The sequence below is a fragment of the Colossoma macropomum genome, unplaced genomic scaffold (genome assembly GCF_904425465.1).
Source record: "Colossoma macropomum unplaced genomic scaffold, Colossoma_macropomum, whole genome shotgun sequence".
NCBI lineage: Eukaryota > Metazoa > Chordata > Actinopteri > Characiformes > Serrasalmidae > Colossoma > Colossoma macropomum.
Window position 1 is genome coordinate 27,466,429 of NW_023494803.1, and position 18,496 is coordinate 27,484,924.

Sequence of the window (18,496 nt, forward strand, 5' to 3'; positions counted from 1 at the left end):
GGTCACAAGGCTGGTTCCATGACCTCCAGCCCACAACTGCCTGCTCTAATGAGTTAAGATTTTCTTCATATCTCAGTAGAACAGCATTCATATGGGCAGCAGTGTTGACGGTTAACGTTATTTCCTGGAATGTACCTGGCTAGAGTATGATTCAGAAGACTCTTAAAATTGAACAGAATTTTCTTCATGCTGAGCTTTTTCCACTCACATGAAATGAATTCTATCACATAAGGTAAACAGTATTATTTATTTTTGTCATGTTCATTACCATTTTATCACCATTTTTACTATTTATGTCAGCATTCCTCCATCTGAATAAATGGAAGCTTTGGTCACATACTGTGGAAAAAAACACATTCATATACAGTGCACTTAAAAAGCCGGGGATGTATTCATTTATGATTTTTACAATATCTGATTAGTCTACATATTAAGGCAAACAATGATCCATTATTTGTTAGGAATGAAAAAAAAGGAAAAAATGTATTAATTTTGCTAAAGAGCATGATACAAAAGGAAAACTATGAGTCTGATTAAGATGATCAACAGCAATACAGCGAAAACTAATACAACATGTACAAGGCTTTGAGTGACCATACACTTTAATCATAGTAACAATCAGCTCAACTTGAACAAGACAACTGAGCAGCATCCATACAAAAGGATTACCGAAACTAAAGACTCTGGGATTACAATAAGCAAAAATAAACACGTAAAAAGAAAACAATTAGACAGAAATTACAGGAACATAAATGTGTTCATGAAGCAATTGTCATGAAAAACGTCAATTAACAATCAGAAGTTACAAGACGCGATTAACTGAATTTGTTGGTTCTTGTGCTGTGTGGACTTGGGAAATCTTCCACAGTGGGCCGCGTCACTTTAAGGCGGCAGTGGAGGGAGTATGGTGTCTCTGGTAGTGATACATACAGATGTTTCTTGACAAACAGACCCCAGGTATGCTCTCTCCTCCAATCCTCCAAGTAAAGACGGGACCAAAGCAGGGAAAGCCCTAGACAGAGAAGCCTGTTCTAGGGTCTAAGTGTCCCCTTTTAGAACAGCCAGACAGCTTTGCAACAATTGTAGATTACCCTTTAAAAGAAGACAGTGAACAGTGAGTATCAGGGCAATGTAAAGATTTTCTCTGATTTTCTTCCATTAATACGCTCAGTGACATAAAACCACATTAAATTAGGTTATATTTCTGCTTTTAAACGAGGTGAAATCTTTCCATCATGGAATAAAATTTACCTTTGCATGTTTGAGTTCAAGCTCAGCTAGTTCCACCAAGTTCTTTCTGAATGCTGCTACTCTTCTTGTTTTGAAATCTATCAGTTCTGTTTTGGTTGGGGGAAAAAGTCCACACATAAGCAGCACCATAATTTAAACATTCCTTCTGTACAATAAGTCTTTAATCTATGGGAAATACAATACTGTTTATGTAAACTTCAAAAGGAAATTACTGTGAAACTGTGCAATGAAAGAAAATATCAACAAGTACCTTGTTTAGCTGATTCTGAGATTTTCTCAAACTTCTGACAGCACACCTGCTGGGTGGTTTCTGCTTGAAGGACGTCTTTGTTTTTGGCCCTGGCTTTGTCCAGAGCTTTGTTGGCATTCTCGTAATCAACTAATGCCCTTCCTCGTCTGTACAGAAGGTCCTGAAAGGCAGCAAAGGACAGATCAAATGAACTCAACTCTGCTGTTCAAACACAAAACTAACACTCTTGACCACACATGAAATGCTGAGCCTGTTATCACACATGCTGTAATCTAATAGTGTAAACAATCATGAAAGCAGCATCTGAAATGGCTTGCTATGTGATATGAGGGATGGTAAGGGTCAGACAGCATACCTTGGCAGCTTGCGACTCCCTGAGGTAATACTTCAACAAGTCAGCAAGTTTTAGGTCCTCATCAGCAGCAACTCGTGCTTCAATTTTCTGAGCAGGAAACATACAGACGGCATGAGATGGACTGACAGGAAGAGAGCAGATGACCTTATGATCCTTGACACACTGTGCTCAATTAGTATGGCCTTGTTGTAAAACTGCTGACGTTCACTGTGCATTCAGCACCAAATTAGCTGCCTCTCTCTTCAGAGAGAGAAAAGAGCTTTAAGGCACTTCCTCATTAAGAGTTGAAAGACTCTTATTCATGAGGGGCTACCTTCAGATCTCTCTTCAAACCTTCTCAAGGCTTAACTTGAAAAACTAAATTGGGCCATGGTGATACCACAGTTTGCAAACTAGCATAACCACAGTAAACTACAACATATAGTTAAATTAAATATGGTATTAAAGGGGGAATTCCACCATTTGTTTCAGAATTTCTGCATAATTAAATGGTTAGATGTAAGCAAGTAACTCAGAGTGGTTTGATGTCAAATTTTCCTAGCTAGAATTGTTCATAGCGTTGGTGATAGGAACCAGACATCCGAAGCTTTTAAAAAAGCTTTAAACGCCTCTAAAACTACCTCTCATAAAGTTATCACATGACATGGTTAAGAATACACTGCCTGATGTTGTGGATATTGATCTATATGGTTTTGAGCACATTTTTAAAGCCATTCATTGCAGAGAAGTACATGCAAAGTGTAAAAAATAAACAAATAAATAAAAGAGTATGTTTTTTCCCAGACATACCACTATTTTACCTTTATCAACATAACAAATAAATGCTCAGAAGAGATGCAGGATCACTGACGGTTTTGGATAGCATATGAAATGGCTATATGTTGCATGGTTTACATAGCAACCCCTGGTTCCTATCACTACCACTGTAAAGAAATGAGTCCGTAAGTTTTTCTACCACTCTGAATGATTTTGTTTACACTAACCAAATTATGCAAAAATATATGAATTCCTCTTTACTGTTGGAAACCATATACTAGTTCCTTCCTGTGGTTTACCATGCCTACAATAAAATGACACTGAAGTAAAGCAGTTAAAAATGCTTTGCACATACCCGTGTTTTCTCAAAAAGCTCTGACACTTTCAAGAAAAATCTGAAAAGAAAAAGGAAAAAAAAACGAATTCACCATAAGACACAAAGTTATGTTTATGGAGGCTAAAACAAGATTAAAAACTGTATATACAGCAGCTTGGTCGATCCATCAAGCTAAAGTGGGGGTGGGGACAGCGTTACATACTTGCACATATCCGTTGAGTCCTGGGTCCCTAAAGTGTATAGTGTGGAGGCAATTCTGTTGATGTCATCTGCAGCACCTGTAAAAGACCTTCTGTTACACCTCCATACGAAGCACACAGATATTCAGCAAAGTGCTCAGCTCTGCAAACTCAAGGCCAATACTTATCCATGCACTGACTCACTCAAGCCATTCATTCCTTCAGTTAAAAAGCACTCACTCTGATTTTCAATTTTCCACTTCAGTGTGTCATGTTTCACTGCCACAGAAAAGAATACACTTCACCCAAGACTCACACACCAAACAGGAGACAACTGATTAAAGAGGAGACATGCCAGGTGACTGCACATACGCTTGCCATAAACTGCTAGTTGCCGTGATGAACAGCATTAAAGTCGCCAGACGTATCTAAAGAACACTGACAGAGTTATATCAGATATACAGTGTGGCTCTCCTGCTCAGGCATACAGAGAAAACTGCACTTACCAGTTTCCACATTTGTAAGCAAATTAATGCAAAACAGAGTAGACATAAAATACTGTACAGAACATAACACACAATGAAACATGACACACGTGGCATTTTTGGAGAATTTTGGAGAGTTGCATGTTTGGTCCTCAGATTTATCAGTTTGGCCTGAGGTGAGGCATGAACTGTTGCCAGAAGACAAGATTATTTTCCATTCCAAGACTGTTTTCCATTTCCAAACGTACCACATATTGCTGACACCCCCCTGTGATGTGTGGTCAAACTATACCACTTCTTAGTGGTGATGATAGATCTTCACAAGTTAAAAATGCATAAGTGATATATTTTTCTGCTTACATATGTTGAAAGTGTATTACAAGCATGTAAGTGAAGAGCTTACCTTAAACAGTGACAGTTAAGAGAAGGGGAAGAGAAACTTACTTTTGTGAGACCTGATCATTCTGTCAGATTTGGCGGAGGCGTCTTTGACGCGGTTATGGTACTCTAAAAGGAATGTCTTCTCATGTTCAAAGAAGTCATCTACATCCTGTATTCAAATGGAGAGAGGGGATGAGGGCTGTTTAAGTGAAGATAAATTTATTCAGAGCAGTTTTCCTGAATATGCTTATAACCACTTTGGGTCAACATATTCAAAAACTTGTCCACAAAAAGACTACTCAGAGCTATAATTAACATTTAAAGAATCCTAAGCAGCCACTAGTAAATAATTTCCCAGAACAGTAATTTCCTCCTTTACACCTTCATCGCTCAACCTGTGTCACATGATAGTCATATGTCCCAATGCAGGGTGATCTCACCTTCACTCCTGCCACTATTACTCCATCTGCAGACTTCACCACATTCTTGAAGAAGTCCTCCAGTTTCTCCTTCTTGTTTTTGCCTCGTACGCTCAGCTGCCAATGCCAGAAACAAGCAATATGTCCAAGTCAGTTTACCTCTATTCAAAGCTTAACTGTTGCATGAAGTAATGAGTTTTAATGAAAAAGTAAAATGGGCTAAATTTTCTTTCTGTTTTTTTAGTGAATAAAATGCAGCTGAACAAAGGGAACACATTGGCAAGCAGAGGTGTACTTTCAAATAACAGGATAGAAAATGTGACACAAAAAATGGCACTTACATCCTGGTTGTACTCTAAGAAAACATGAAAGTTCAAGTCTTTGCGCAGGACAGGATGGGCAGCAACACGGCAGAGAAAGACTTCATGCATTGCCACAGTCTTCTTGAAGATGGCCAAGTATTCGCTGCAACACAATACACATTACTTCTAGTGTTGCAGAAACAAGCGTACATCAAAGCAACCGTAAAAACAAAGTAAAAATATATACATGAAAGTGACTTACGCCTCAAGTTCCTGTTTCATTTTAGTGAACTCCTCCTTGGTCATGGAGCCTTCTCCCTCACCCAGCTTCTGTAGCTTCTCTCGTGAGGCATCAAAGTCTGGTCTCGGAGGAGCAGGAGGAATCTGAGAATAAAACAACACTCCATCAGTCATGTAACTGTTCCGACGGTCTTTATGTTTCCAAAAACCTTTTGTCGTTTGACATTCAGAGAGTAATGCTGATGGAGCATACTAATGATATCAGTGTTCACTGTGTCAGTCTGCAAATGCATGAAGTAATCTCTCACAATGTTAAGTGACATGAATAATTCACTTCAGATGTGATGGTAGTGCAAAATGCTTTCCAGTGCCAAGAACCATGGCTGCCTACGTCTAAAGTATATTCCAAATGAAAGGGCAATAGATCAGACAGCAAGGGTGACCCATCCTGCAGAACATTAACCAGAGCCCATAAGACTTCGACAGCAATTTCCCAGTGCCACCCCAACCCATTCTTCTTCCATAAGAGCAGACCTTAGTTCTAAGAAACTGATTCAATTATAAATAATGCCGTATCAGCTCACTCAACTGGACTTTCAAAAAGCAAAATGTCAATTTTCCTTTTACTTTGTCTTCTATCCTACATAATGTTACAGGTACCTTTGCAAATAAACCCTAAGTATCTAATGCAAACAGTTTAATCTAGAGGTGGCACAATAACACTTTTTCCTTTTCCGATATCTATACCAATACTGAAACCTTGACTGCTGACCTATACTGATCAAACATTTCTTCTTTAAAAACTACTAAGCTTCATTGAAATTTTCATTGAAGCACTTCACTTAAGACGAACTTCTGAAAGTAGACGATCATGCTCAAATTACTCAAAAAACACTCTACTAGCCCTTAGGAAGGACAGATTTGTTACATTACTGGATCAGAGTCGTTCTTTTTTCATCTCCAATATCAGAGCCAGCATTTTCTGCTGATAACAACCCAATACTGATACCTATTATCGTAACGGAAGCCATCACCAGTTTAAGCAGTAGAAAACTGGTTTGCTACTGGTAGCACACAATGGCCCTGCTAGAAGGAGTTTTCAATGTAAAATATGCTCTGTCACGTTACAGTGAACACTGTGCTGTGATGTCTTTGCAGAAGTGGGCCAATGTCATTATTATGATTTTGCATGATGCACTGGACTACTGCTAGGTAAATTTAGCTTTATTAAAGGAGCACCATCCATCAGCTGCTGCATTAAACGTGTGCTTGTGTTCACCCTTTATAAATAACAAACTTTTTTTCTTCAGGGAAAAGTGAATGTTCAAAGAGCCACACTTTAGTAAAACTTATTTATAAGAATGAAGGCTTATATGTTCAGAGAGGCAGAGAAGTATGTTTTAACACAGACCTAGACCTTCTTTTAAATCAAAACAGCAAAACATTTCGACTTCCATTTGGACCACATCCATTCAATAATTGTTACATTTCTATGTAATGCTTATCCAGGTAGATGTAGTGCCATTTTAAAAAAATGTTTATTTGTTACACATCAGCAGATATGTACATGAAAATACTGGATACGTGCATCGGCACAAAACTCCTCATTTTTAAGCATCCCTACTTCAGATTTTAACAACTACTATCAACATAACCTCAGACCAGGAATGGCCTACATGACTGCCATACTTACAATAAAACCAGCATATTCTTCATTCTCTACAAAGGAGTCATGGAGCCAGATGAATTCTTCATGCTGTCTGACCACAGAGAACTCATTCTGCTTGAAGTTGGGTAGAGTGCTCTGGAGAAGCATAAAACACATGATAAATTCTTACACAACTCATTAAACAGTATTCACCTCTTAGTATTTCCAACGAGACACTAAGCTGAATATTTAAATGTGACTGAGATCAACAAGACCATTCAGAACACAAGGAGAATTACAAGCTCGACTTTTCCACCATTATTTCTGCAGATAATATAATTTGCAATTATTATAATTTGCATGTTTGAAGAAACTTTCTTGGCAGCAACCCGTTAGACAGTCCAGTCACAGGGACAAGAATAGAAACACATCTGCTTCCAGCACTAATTGACTTACCTTCGTATGGACGGTGAACTTCACTTTGTCTCTCTCACTCAGAGCATCTGAAATGTCCACTTGTAGTGTAGCATCGGTCTGAAGGTCCACATTGACAGCCCTGGGCTGTAAACCATGTTCAGTTAGACACTACAGACAGTGAAGGCTCTCATTTTCACTTTTCTCACATTTTTCCACTTGTGAACCATATGAAGGGTTTAAAACAAGTATTTTTTCTTTTTAAATGTAATAGCTGTGACCTCTCTGCGTGGCCGTTCCACTGTGAGATTATTCTATTTTATTCCTGACAGTTAAAGAAGGCTAACAGACCATGTATAATGAAAGTGTAGATTTTGTTTCCAGTGTAGATATTTTTGCAGCACTGTTTTAACAGTCTGCTTTGAACAAATGGCTTTAATGTGTGCACATGTACAGTGGCCCCGAAAATTATTTGAAAAATTCGTGACACACTTAAGTTCATTGTGTAGGACACAAAATGTCAGACCAAGTTACATTATTTTAAACAGACCATCCCAAGACCTTTTACAAGACCGGTTTGCATCCAAGCTGTCTTTGTTCATGATCCCATTGATGAACACAAACTCACTGGCACCTCTGTACAAAAAAACGTTCCAGACTTTGACATCGCCAGCTTTCCATGGCATGTTCACACAGAGTCTAACGTGCTAACATTTTCAGTTTTTCTCTGAAACAGATCTCAACTTATAAAGTAACCTAAAGAACAACAATAATGTATACCAGTGTTTTAATATGGGAAATATGAAATTATATATCGTTATCATCATGAATTACATCCCAATGTCACAGTATGCTTTTCTGACATTTCGTCAGTACTTAAAAACACTTCCTAACTGCATGTTTCATTACAGTTAGTCCTGTTTAACTGGATTTAGTGCAGCACAGTATGTGAAATTATTGTATTTCATAGCTTTTGCTAATATTTTAATTATATGCCAATACTGTTTTTTCCAACTTACTAAATATCAGAAAAAAATTCAAATCGTCATGTGTATCATGAAAGTGTCTTGTAGTATTGTGATATACATTTTGCCATATTGCCCACCTCTAAGTTTAGGTGTCCAAATAATTTTGGGGGCCACTGTATATCAAGTGAAGAAAACAAATGCAGATTAAAACGTAACTCATGTAGCTACAAAACACTGGCAATAAATCCCTGAAATCTGAGTATCATCAACAGCCTGCCAGAGATCAGTGCTATTGTCTGACCTACTGCTCAGCTAACTGGCTTCATTCTTCATTCTCTGAACTTTGTTTGCTGGCCTAAGGAGCAGCCCAGGCTCGTCTGTGTACAGTGACAGAGACAGGAGGCTCGCAGATAAACAGATTAATAACCCTCTTCTGCTCACAGCTCACAGACACCTGGCTAAACCTAATGTCAGTGGGTTAAACAGGCTAATCGTTATGCATGTTTGCGTTTCCCACAGTATCTTTATTTCCAGCCAGTAGGAAGTCAACTGACTATCAGACGCTTTGCTAATAGCTTGTAGCTCTCCAGCGACATTGAACGTGACTGACACGGCTAATCTGACACAGCCGTTAGCCTATTAAACCGCACAGGACAGAAAAAGGCGAAAATGCTTTAACAAACAGGACGGTACAGCTAACAGGAGACAAAAAAACGAAAAAAACTTACTCCTCTGTCCTCCTCGGAGAGGAAATCGGGACCATCGTCCAGCCCTTCTTGCTGTCAAAAGAAGAGACAGAAAAAAAGCACAACGTGCATAGCTTAGACATTAAATCGAGCATTTCACTGTGAAAATGACAAGGCGAAAAGCTCGCCCATTAAAAACCCTAAGCAGGCTACAGTAATTGTACAAAAACCCACCATCATGGCTGCTGCGGGTGGAGTACGAATGTGGCGATGTCGTGTGACGTGAGGCAGCGGATCCAGGAGGGCGGAGCCTGCAGGAGGACTCGGCCGCTACACTCCTCACTACAGGCGGCGGCGGAGAGAGGAAGACCACGGTGAAGGAACGAGCTCGCGGCGCTACTAGAGAAAAAGAAGAGTACGATAAAAAAATCTCATAAACACAAGAACTAAACTGTTTTTGTCGATGCAGCTGTACAAGAACAATTTTGAACCTAAAACAGTTTGCAATTCTGGGCTCAGTTTATATGAGAATTTCACCAAATTTTCGGAATAATCCAGTGGTTGAGATGTAAACAGAGTCACTCAGAGTGGTTTGATGTGAAGCAGGTCATTGTAGAGACTGATTCTTTAATTCTTTGTGTTTAACAACACAAATATAGCCATTTTATTTACTGTCCAAAACCACCAGTAAACGTACACTTGCCTTCTGAGTTTTTATATGTAATGTTGATGATGGTAAAATAGTCATATATCTGAAAATGAATGGATTAAAGTAAACGGCTTAAAGTACATTTTAAAACAAAAATCACAAAACTATCATAAAACTATGTGTTGAATCTCAGGCAGCATATATCTCACCACTTTATGTAATAACCTTCTGTGAGGGAGCTTTTAGAGGCATTAACTCTTCAGACGTTAGGTTCCTATCACCACCACTGTGAACAATTTGGACTCTGTAAGTTTCTCTAGAACAGAGCATTTCACACCAAATCACTCTGAATGACTTTGTTTACACCTCAACCATGTATTTATGTAGAATGTTTGAAAAATTGGTGGAGTTCCTATTTATGCCCGACAAAGGTTACTTTTATAAGACCACACATTTCTTTTACAGACGGTACTTATTATCTGATACCGATACTGAAACCGATAATAATGAGATTTGTTTCTTTAAAAAACTACTAAGGTTTAAAATGAATAATTTTTCAACTGAAGCACTTAATATGAACAGCTAAAAGTAGGGTGCCATGATCACACTACAAAAACACCCCACAAGTAGAAATACACAACGAACAACAGGACATCACACAATGTGGGTGTGTGCTGTTTCAGGCTAGATTTGTTACAGGATTCAATATTTTTTTCCCTTCGATATGTGATCCAGCACTGAAAAACAGTGTGTCATCTCCAGTTTCTAAAATTAGTTGATTTTCTTTCTAAAGTAAGATACAGCGCAAAAGGGTTCCAACAGGCATGCAAGAATTTGCCTGTAGAAATGTACTAATATACTGCTGATGCAGTGACACACTATTCTCCAACAGCTGAGTTATTATTTCCACCTTAAGGTAGACCTGGTGAAGAGCAAAATGTGTGTAATCTTATAACCTGTCTGGGTCTAATTCACTGCACAACACTCAGTTTAATGTTCTGGGTGTTAATGCATTTTCATACATTATCTCTTTTCACTGCAGTTGAGCTCTTACAGAAACAGAAGTATCTGAAGCTAATATGGGCCAAACATAACACTTTATGCACAAAAATGGTGAAGACATTAGAATACTAATTCATAATTCACTGAGGATATGACATTATTGAACTGTTTTTATGGATGTGGCTGTTTAAGGCCATTTTGAACCAGAAACTGTATGTAGCTCTAAGCCCATGGAAAGCTAAAGGAAGTTTACTTTAGAATCTCCCTTTAAAAGCACACATTGTACAAAAAACGGCTCACTTAAACCTGAAAAAAATCCTAAAACTTAAAATAACAAACCTGAAACCTATGAATAAAAGATGCTGGATTGTTCCTTCAAAAAGACGACACAAAATAAATAAAAAAGTAAATACTACACTAAATACAGTAACCAGTTAGTGTTTTTGGAGAGCAGATTCCATGCAGGAACATAAATGGTTCCTGTATATGTTTAGTGTTAAACTGTACTGCTGGAATGTGGTCCTTTAAAATCAGAAGTGGAATCAGTTTATTGGCCAACTATGCATGTAGAAAGAATTTGTCTTGGTTAAATTTGTGCATACATTCCACAATACAGATTACAAAATAGTAAACAAATAATACAAATAAATACAAAGACAGACCCACAAAGGGTAACACAAATTATACATCATAATCAGTATGGAAACTAAACATACAGGGTACATACAACAGTATAGATGCAGAGGGAGATACCTGTAAACAGGTGTACATATACAAGGACATTTAAAAAATACATATCCTCAGTAAACATAAATTAAATGCAAAGTGTATTTACAACAGTTTAGATCAGTGTAGGATTTGACTGTAACATTATATCAATTATTCTGTGGATGAAAATATTCAGAATATTCAGAATTTACTTGATTAGACAATGTTATGGAGTAAAAACTCACTGTGTCTTATTTTGCACAAAATATGGATTTGCAGTATTTGTGTGGAAGTACTATACATTTACATCATGTGCAAATGAAACTTTCTATTTTCCCATATTTTTCATTTACTGGTATTATGAGGATGTGAGAATTGCATTGGTTTGTGAAACGTAAGCTATGTATCAAAGGCATGACAGGCTAGATAGAGGGATGAAGTATCACTTATCAGACTGTGCTTTCTGTGCTTGCACTGTAAAATATAGTGTCTTATAAATTGTGACCTTAATCAATCAATGAATAAGTGAATCAGCTGGTTTGCTTAAAAGGGCTCTGCACAAATGTGCTGACTTATTTCCTTTTCCACCATCAAGTATACATGTTAAATCATTTTTACCACTTCTGCTGTCTGCAGTGAAATACTGAATAGAACAGGTTTTCCCACTATTTCTATTTATCCACATGTTTAGTAGTTTCTTTCCACTCTTTGCCTCTATTTATCTACACAGTTGACCATAAACGTTTCAGATACATTCACAGTCTCCCAATAAGGAGTGTACCTTGGTGATCTGCATTATTTGCATTAATGATACTTACTAATTAATAATACACTGCCTAATCCACCCATTTTTCTTGGGCAAAACAGCATTGAGGTATTCACATTACTGAATTAGGATAAGAAGCATTTGCAGTCTTAACCACTGGGTGGCACCTTAAGCATTAGCTTTAGGACCACACACATTTTGTCAACACTATCAACTGTTTTGCCAATAACAATGCAATGCCCCTATTGACCAATACCATTTACCTGACTATTTTCACAACACTGACAGCTGGAACCCACCAACCTAATTCCAGTTTCTCATCAGGACTGGAAGATCACCTGTAAGAACACATCAGTATGTATAAAACCCACCGCAGACCACTGATCAAACTACTGGTCAGATGTGGCCTTCAATATACAAAAGTGGTGATGACTTAAGGCATTTCTCACGTTAATGTCTTGATGTTCTCCACTATAAAAGGGTATGAATGGACACCTTCTCCACCCGACTGTTTCCTGGGACCAGATTGTGCCAGCATGTTCACTTACCTTCTGCCTTACAGTCATGTATCTGCCAGCTTTCATGGCCAGGACTCAGGTTAGTCAAAGTATATTGGTTCACAGTTAAATTCTTTACTCAATTTGGTGAGATTCTAGACATTCTTGGTCCAATTTCTGTCAATCTGGACCTTCACTCAGACACATTAGGTTAAAAAGGGTGATTCCAGACTGTAAGAAAAGTACTGGTCACAGTTTACAGGCTGGTGGATTTTGATACAGTACAATAAATTAGCTCTGCACAGACCATTATGACCATACGACCATTAAAGAATAGAAAACATACAATAATAAAACATAAATAACATTGTATTTAAGCAGTTATTAACACAGAGTGACTTATATGGGCGCTAAATGAAAGAAGTCAATATTCATACAACCTTTCATGCTGGATTGACATGATTCAATGAACATCATAAACACAAAACAACATCAAGATCAACCAAACGTCACCCCAGCTGTCACTCTCTCTAATAACACATTGAGTAACTTTGTACTGAGGTTTAATCTTGTGACCCTTATGCCGGCAATAACACGTCTATATTCTCTGCACAGGTCATGTTTCACTGCAAATAGCCTAAACATTATCACATGTTACTTATGCATAGAATGAGGGATTAAAACAGTGACTTTCAGCTGGTGGAGCTGTCTCCTGTGACCTGCTTAATTATGCACTAGAAAGCAAAACAGCTATTTAAACAGGCTGTGCTGTGCCACCACTCTGTGAATTGGGAAATATTGTTGTGAGCAAGTGAGTATTGCACCATCTCTCGTCTCCTCAGTTGCCACCATCCAGGCAGTAAAACCCACCAGACACTGTTTAAATTAGATGGAATTTCGGGAATTCGTTGACAGTATTTGTGCTTCAATCCTCACATGACTAGCATTCTAGTTCACTTTGCAATGGCGGCAAGCAATCACCAACCAGTGCTCATACCACATACCCTTTCAGAGCACAGAATCTTGTCGAGAGCAAGGAGAGGTCACTTGTTTATTTTCAGCACGTTTGTCCAGACACAGAGATTCAGGGGCTAACATAAAAGGCCCTTTGTTTCAGGCAGCAGTATACATAAAGGCCCTGACCAACTGACTTGATGTTTCACATGTTTTAGGCCACATCAGCCGTGTTCAAAGATTAAACAACATTTAATCTTTATAATCTACAGACCTCATGTGCTTATTGTAAGCACAAATGTATGTTAGCTTAAAATAAGCTTTAAAATGTTTTGTTCTTTTGCTTTATTAACAGCACAATTTTGGTTAATTTGTTGTCCAATGTGCCGTGACAGCTAAGGGTGGGGGGGTGCATTGGGCCAAAGTGCAAAAACATAATGAATACCCATCTACACAGCATATTTAAGCTTCATAGACTGGTGCAGAATAGTCTTTTAAATATTTACATTTCACAGAATAAGTCTGTTAAATTTTCTTCAAGTTAAAGGAAAAGTGAAACCATCAGCTCACAATAAAAGAACCTATGATAAAAGAGATTTGTGGCACTTCTTTCAAAGATAAAGCTGTCCATTGCTGCAGTTCGACCAAGCCCAGCAATATGTTCTTGCACACCTTTAGGGCTTGGACAGTTTCATAACCACTAATAGAAAGTTCCTGATCATTGGACACCAATAGGGACTATCTTTGAAAAACAGAATAGAATAAACTTTCCTCTAGGCAGCTTTTTAAAGATTCTTCGTAAGTAATGGAAGTGTTGACACAATCCATTTGTCTTCTTTTCAAAATGATTTAGTATGAGTAACCCTGACCCTGATATTTAGTTATAAAGCAGAGCAATATTGCTTTAAATGCACCACTTTGTTTGCTGCCCACATTCCACACTGTGAAAAACACTTTTTGTAAGTACTGCACAGGCTGCTGAACGAGGCTTCCCTTTCACAGCTCTTTGGAGGCATGTTCAGTTTTGCCATTTGTGGACAACGATGACAAGACACAAAAGCATGTTGGCCATAAATAGCACCGAGCAGCAGAGGATTGCTCGCTGCCGGCGGATCAAATTCTCCAAAGGGAGAAGCAGCCTCTGGCCTCAAGCCCAGTTCCACTGAAAGACACACACACCACTCTGACAGAAACTTTTGGACCATATGAAGGTGGGCGGGTGGTCCATTAAAGCTTTCGAAACATCAGGAAAGAGACCGCCCCAGGTCGGAACAGGTCACGTCTGGCAACATGAATGACGGCAAGTAGGACATGAAACCTCACAAAAAAGGTTGAAAGCTGAAAGTGCTCCCAGGAAAGCATGTCCTAGCAGCTAAAACATTTTAGTGGCTATCTAAGCCTATATGGCAAATGTTAAATATGGTATTTTTATAAACAGCTGGTGCTTAATTTCTGCAACAGCTGAGTAATTCAGAGAACTTACACCAAAAAAGGTACAACACATACAGCAGTGTAAATTTTACCTGGGAAAATATTTAAAATGCAACCTAATTGGGTAGTAAGTGATTATTTGCTCAGAAAACAAATAATAAGAAGTAGTGATTTTGGAGTCACTATGTTTCTTTAACCACTTTCAAACCTCTCCTCAAGACAGCCTAGTATTATTTGTAGTTATAATCGAATAACAAGTTTAGTAAATCTATTTTTCATAAAGTTATATCAGGTGTGCTGGTCATGGAATTTAACAAATTCATGTGATAACTGGGGACAACAAAGATCTGGAATGAAACTTTGTTATTCAAACTAGCTCACAAAATATTAACTATTTTTTTGAAATTCTTGTTATTTTCCGAAAAAAATTTAAAGTTATGTGGTGATTTTACAAGCACAAACACTTACTGGCCACAAAAGTGGCTTTAATAATGTGTTGATATGCCTTTAACTTTAGGACAGTGTTATATTTACTTTGGGTTTGAATTCAGATGGTATGTCACATAACACCAGAACCTGAAGAGGTGAACCATGCAAACCAGCCCAAAGAAACATGTCCATGTGGTATGCCACAAGGTTTTATTGCAAAGTGGCAACTCCACCAATCTCAAAAACAATGTTCCATTTAAGGCTGCGACTGCAGATATTGCCATCTTTACAGATATTTTGCATTCTTTTTAGTGATTAAAAAAACAATAACCAAGCAGCACCCCCTTCTTCTTATTCAGTGGTGTACTGTACATTCGAATGAAAGTAAGGCTGCAACGGAACAGTTAATATGTATCTGTCTTTGTCCATATGTATTAACAGGAATGAAAAGTGTGGTAACTTCAATCCGGTGACAAACACAGAAATTCCACAGTCCCCTTAACAGTTTTGTCTCAACTTGTAGTGTATAAACAAAAAAGTGCTTTCAAATCTGCATAGTATTAAATGTGTTTGCCATGTCAAATGAGTCAGATTAGGTAGAACAGTTCAAATAAATAGTTCAAAACTCAAGAGTGCAAAGTGCTTGCTATTGGTTAATGCATCCGTGCGAAGCATTAACAGAAAGCATTCTCGCATGTCTATTACAGTAGAAGATTGCTGTAGTATCTCTGTGAATATATCAAAAAAGATAAACGCTGGTATGGGAAGTACTGATACTGTGTGATACTGATGATTTCCAATGTTGTTTGGCAAAACACTTTATGAGAACTTTCTTGGGGACATAAAAAAAAACTACCAGAATTTGAAAAAGTCAGCTGGCAATAAACTGGTAGATTCTTTGTATATCTTTACAAGATCTCCTTAATATGAAAAGAAAAGGAAAAAAAAACAAAAAAAAAAAAACAGACAACCTAAACTATTCCTTCGGGGTCAAAAGATAGATACAGCTGCTAAGATAGAAAGCGTGTGGAATCCAGATGGCACGTGTCTTTTCTGTTTACAATGGTCGCCCTTCCAAAGATACAACCACATTGCCTCCCAATTTCTCTGCCAGGGTAGAGCGGTCCTGAATGTCATCTAAACCGTTGACTTGCCACTCATGTTTGATACCTGGAAAAGAGTGACGCACATCATGAGAATGTATTACAATATCTGCCTGCCTGCACAAAAACATCTGAACCACTTTAAAATAATCAGCAATGTAAATTCCTCTCCTGAACTTGAGTTAGTATGACACAGTACATCAAGTACTTGGGATAAATTTAACAACAAAGCAGAACTTACCTGTAAACTTCTTTTTAATGGCATCTTTAGAGCTAGCATAAATCATCTTGCTTTTTAATGGCGCTCCCTCAGGGGCCCTGAGTGACAAGGATAGTGACTTTAAGCTCACGCCTACAAAGCATCATTGGTATAAAGTATAAATGCTTACACAGAGGCCACATACCAAAATATAAATACCAAGTCTTCTTTCTTGGACTCTTTTGTTTCGTAAGTGGCATCATACAAGCCATATCTGCAGTCGTTAAGAGGTAGGAGCTTTACAAAGCAGGCATAGGGATCATCCACAGTCTCTCCAATATCGCCAACCAGAATTTGCTTGCCTTCCTCTACGATAATCTTCTTCTTGTCTTCGCTGAGACAGAACAGCACTGCCTTTTTGCGTTTTTTTACCTCGTCCGAGGTTGAGGACTTTCGCACCTTCATGTCGTTGAAGACTTTGATGACTTCATCGTTCACTGTAACTCCTGAAGCCTGAGGAGAAGAGACAGTGAGACTACCTTAGTGAGGAAGACACAACCGAAAGCCTAGCCAGGGTTAGGTTACGGAAACAATGGTGCTTCATTATGAATCCTTCATAATATACAATATGTACAGAGCCCAAATACATAATGAATAGACCAACATAGCAAAGGTGACAGGTAATAACCGGTTATAGCAATCATTTTCCACTTGTTGTGTTAACAGCAATGACAAAGCCAACCTAATGACTCACAACACTTTCTATGCGTCCTGAACATAGTAGTTTCTCGAGAGACAGCAACCTCCTGTCTGTTGAAAGGGTAACTCCAGCCATTTAAAAGAAAAACCTATATAATTAAATGTCAAAGATATAAACAAAGTCATTCAGAGTGGTTTCATATGAAATGCTCTGTTTTAGAAAAACTTGCCGATTCAGAATCGTTAACAGTGGTGGTGATAGGAACCAGACGTCAGAAGCGTTCACTGCCTCTAAAAGCTCCCTCACAGAAAGCTATTACATGAAATGGTTAGATAAACTAAAGTCCCGATGGCTTTACATGTATTTTAATCCACTCATGGCTGATGGGTACATGCAGGACGTTGAAAAGTGTTTCCTTCTCCGTATAAACCTTTTTAAAGTGAGTTAGCTGGAGTGAGTTAGCCCTCAGCTCCACTGCTGTAGAGACACGCGCCGCTCAGGTAGCTAGCAGTGCTCAGAGTTAGCTCGCTGCTAAAGGCAGCTGTCAGTCTGTCTGTAGGGCCACCTAAATCCTATTGAGTCATGGCTACAAATACCCGTCTTCAGCTCTAATGGTAACTGATTTTACACGCCATGAGGACGTTCACATCCCTCACTGCGGGCGAAGCCCTGCTTTGGCAGCGAGCTGGAGTTCAGCGCGGCCAAAGAGCCGACAAACCGCACATTCTGCCGCACGATAACCGTTTACCGGCCCCGGTAACGTTAGAGAAGAAAAGTTAGTTAGCGAGCAGGCTAGATTAAAAGTGATTAGCGTTATAGACTATCGGCTAAAATTAGGTTAAAATGGCCGCCTAGGGTTCAAGGCCCTGACCATAGCTATCCCAAACTGGAACTGATTTAATTAGCTATCGGCCACGAACAAGATTAGTCCACAAAATCACACACCGGCACCGGCGATCGGCGAAAATGCGTCGTTAGTTATTAAAACAACGGCTTGCCGAATTACATTCCAGTGACTGGCTACTCAGAGTTAACCTACAAAAGTTAACTGCTCAAGAGTTGTTAAAATAACGTCCTGAGTGTCGCATACTCAGCCGGCAGCGATCAAACTGAGATCAGGCGGGTATGGGAAACAATGCAGACTCACCATGTTGTCCGACGGTAGTTTGCAATTGAATGTGCGAGTATTTTCTTGGTAGTTCTATCAGGGGAATGTGAACAGCGGAGCGAGAGAGGGAGAGAGAGAGAGAGAGGGAGGGAGGGGGAGCAGGAGCGTGGCAGCACTGCACAGTCGCAGTGAGGGAATCTGCAGTGCAGCCGGCGAGCGGGGACAGGCGGGCAAAGAGGCGCTCTGCAGAGCAGCCGGGCAGGCAGTGATGGACTGAGC

General features: G+C 38.8%; 2 protein-coding genes across 2 annotated transcripts; both read right to left on the bottom strand.

Annotated features, from left to right (window-relative positions):
* Positions 1-584: 584 nt before the first annotated feature.
* snx6 (sorting nexin 6) lies at positions 585-5,381 on the bottom strand. Its single transcript, XM_036593616.1, has 11 exons — positions 5,264-5,381; positions 4,978-5,099; positions 4,755-4,878; positions 4,435-4,530; positions 4,058-4,163; positions 3,152-3,227; positions 2,968-3,007; positions 1,857-1,943; positions 1,502-1,661; positions 1,252-1,337; positions 585-1,092 (listed from the first exon to the last, which is right to left on the bottom strand). Exons 1-11 carry the CDS (start codon positions 5,276-5,278, stop codon positions 1,039-1,041), a joined length of 966 nt encoding a protein of 321 aa, XP_036449509.1. The 5' UTR covers positions 5,279-5,381; the 3' UTR covers positions 585-1,038.
* A 9,915-nt stretch (positions 5,382-15,296) lies between these two features.
* cfl2 (cofilin 2 (muscle)) lies at positions 15,297-18,390 on the bottom strand. Its single transcript, XM_036593288.1, has 4 exons — positions 18,257-18,390; positions 16,615-16,922; positions 16,452-16,528; positions 15,297-16,277 (listed from the first exon to the last, which is right to left on the bottom strand). The coding sequence occupies exons 1-4, from the start codon at positions 18,257-18,259 to the stop codon at positions 16,165-16,167; spliced, it is 501 nt and encodes a 166-aa protein (XP_036449181.1). The 5' UTR covers positions 18,260-18,390; the 3' UTR covers positions 15,297-16,164.
* Positions 18,391-18,496: the final 106 nt, after the last annotated feature.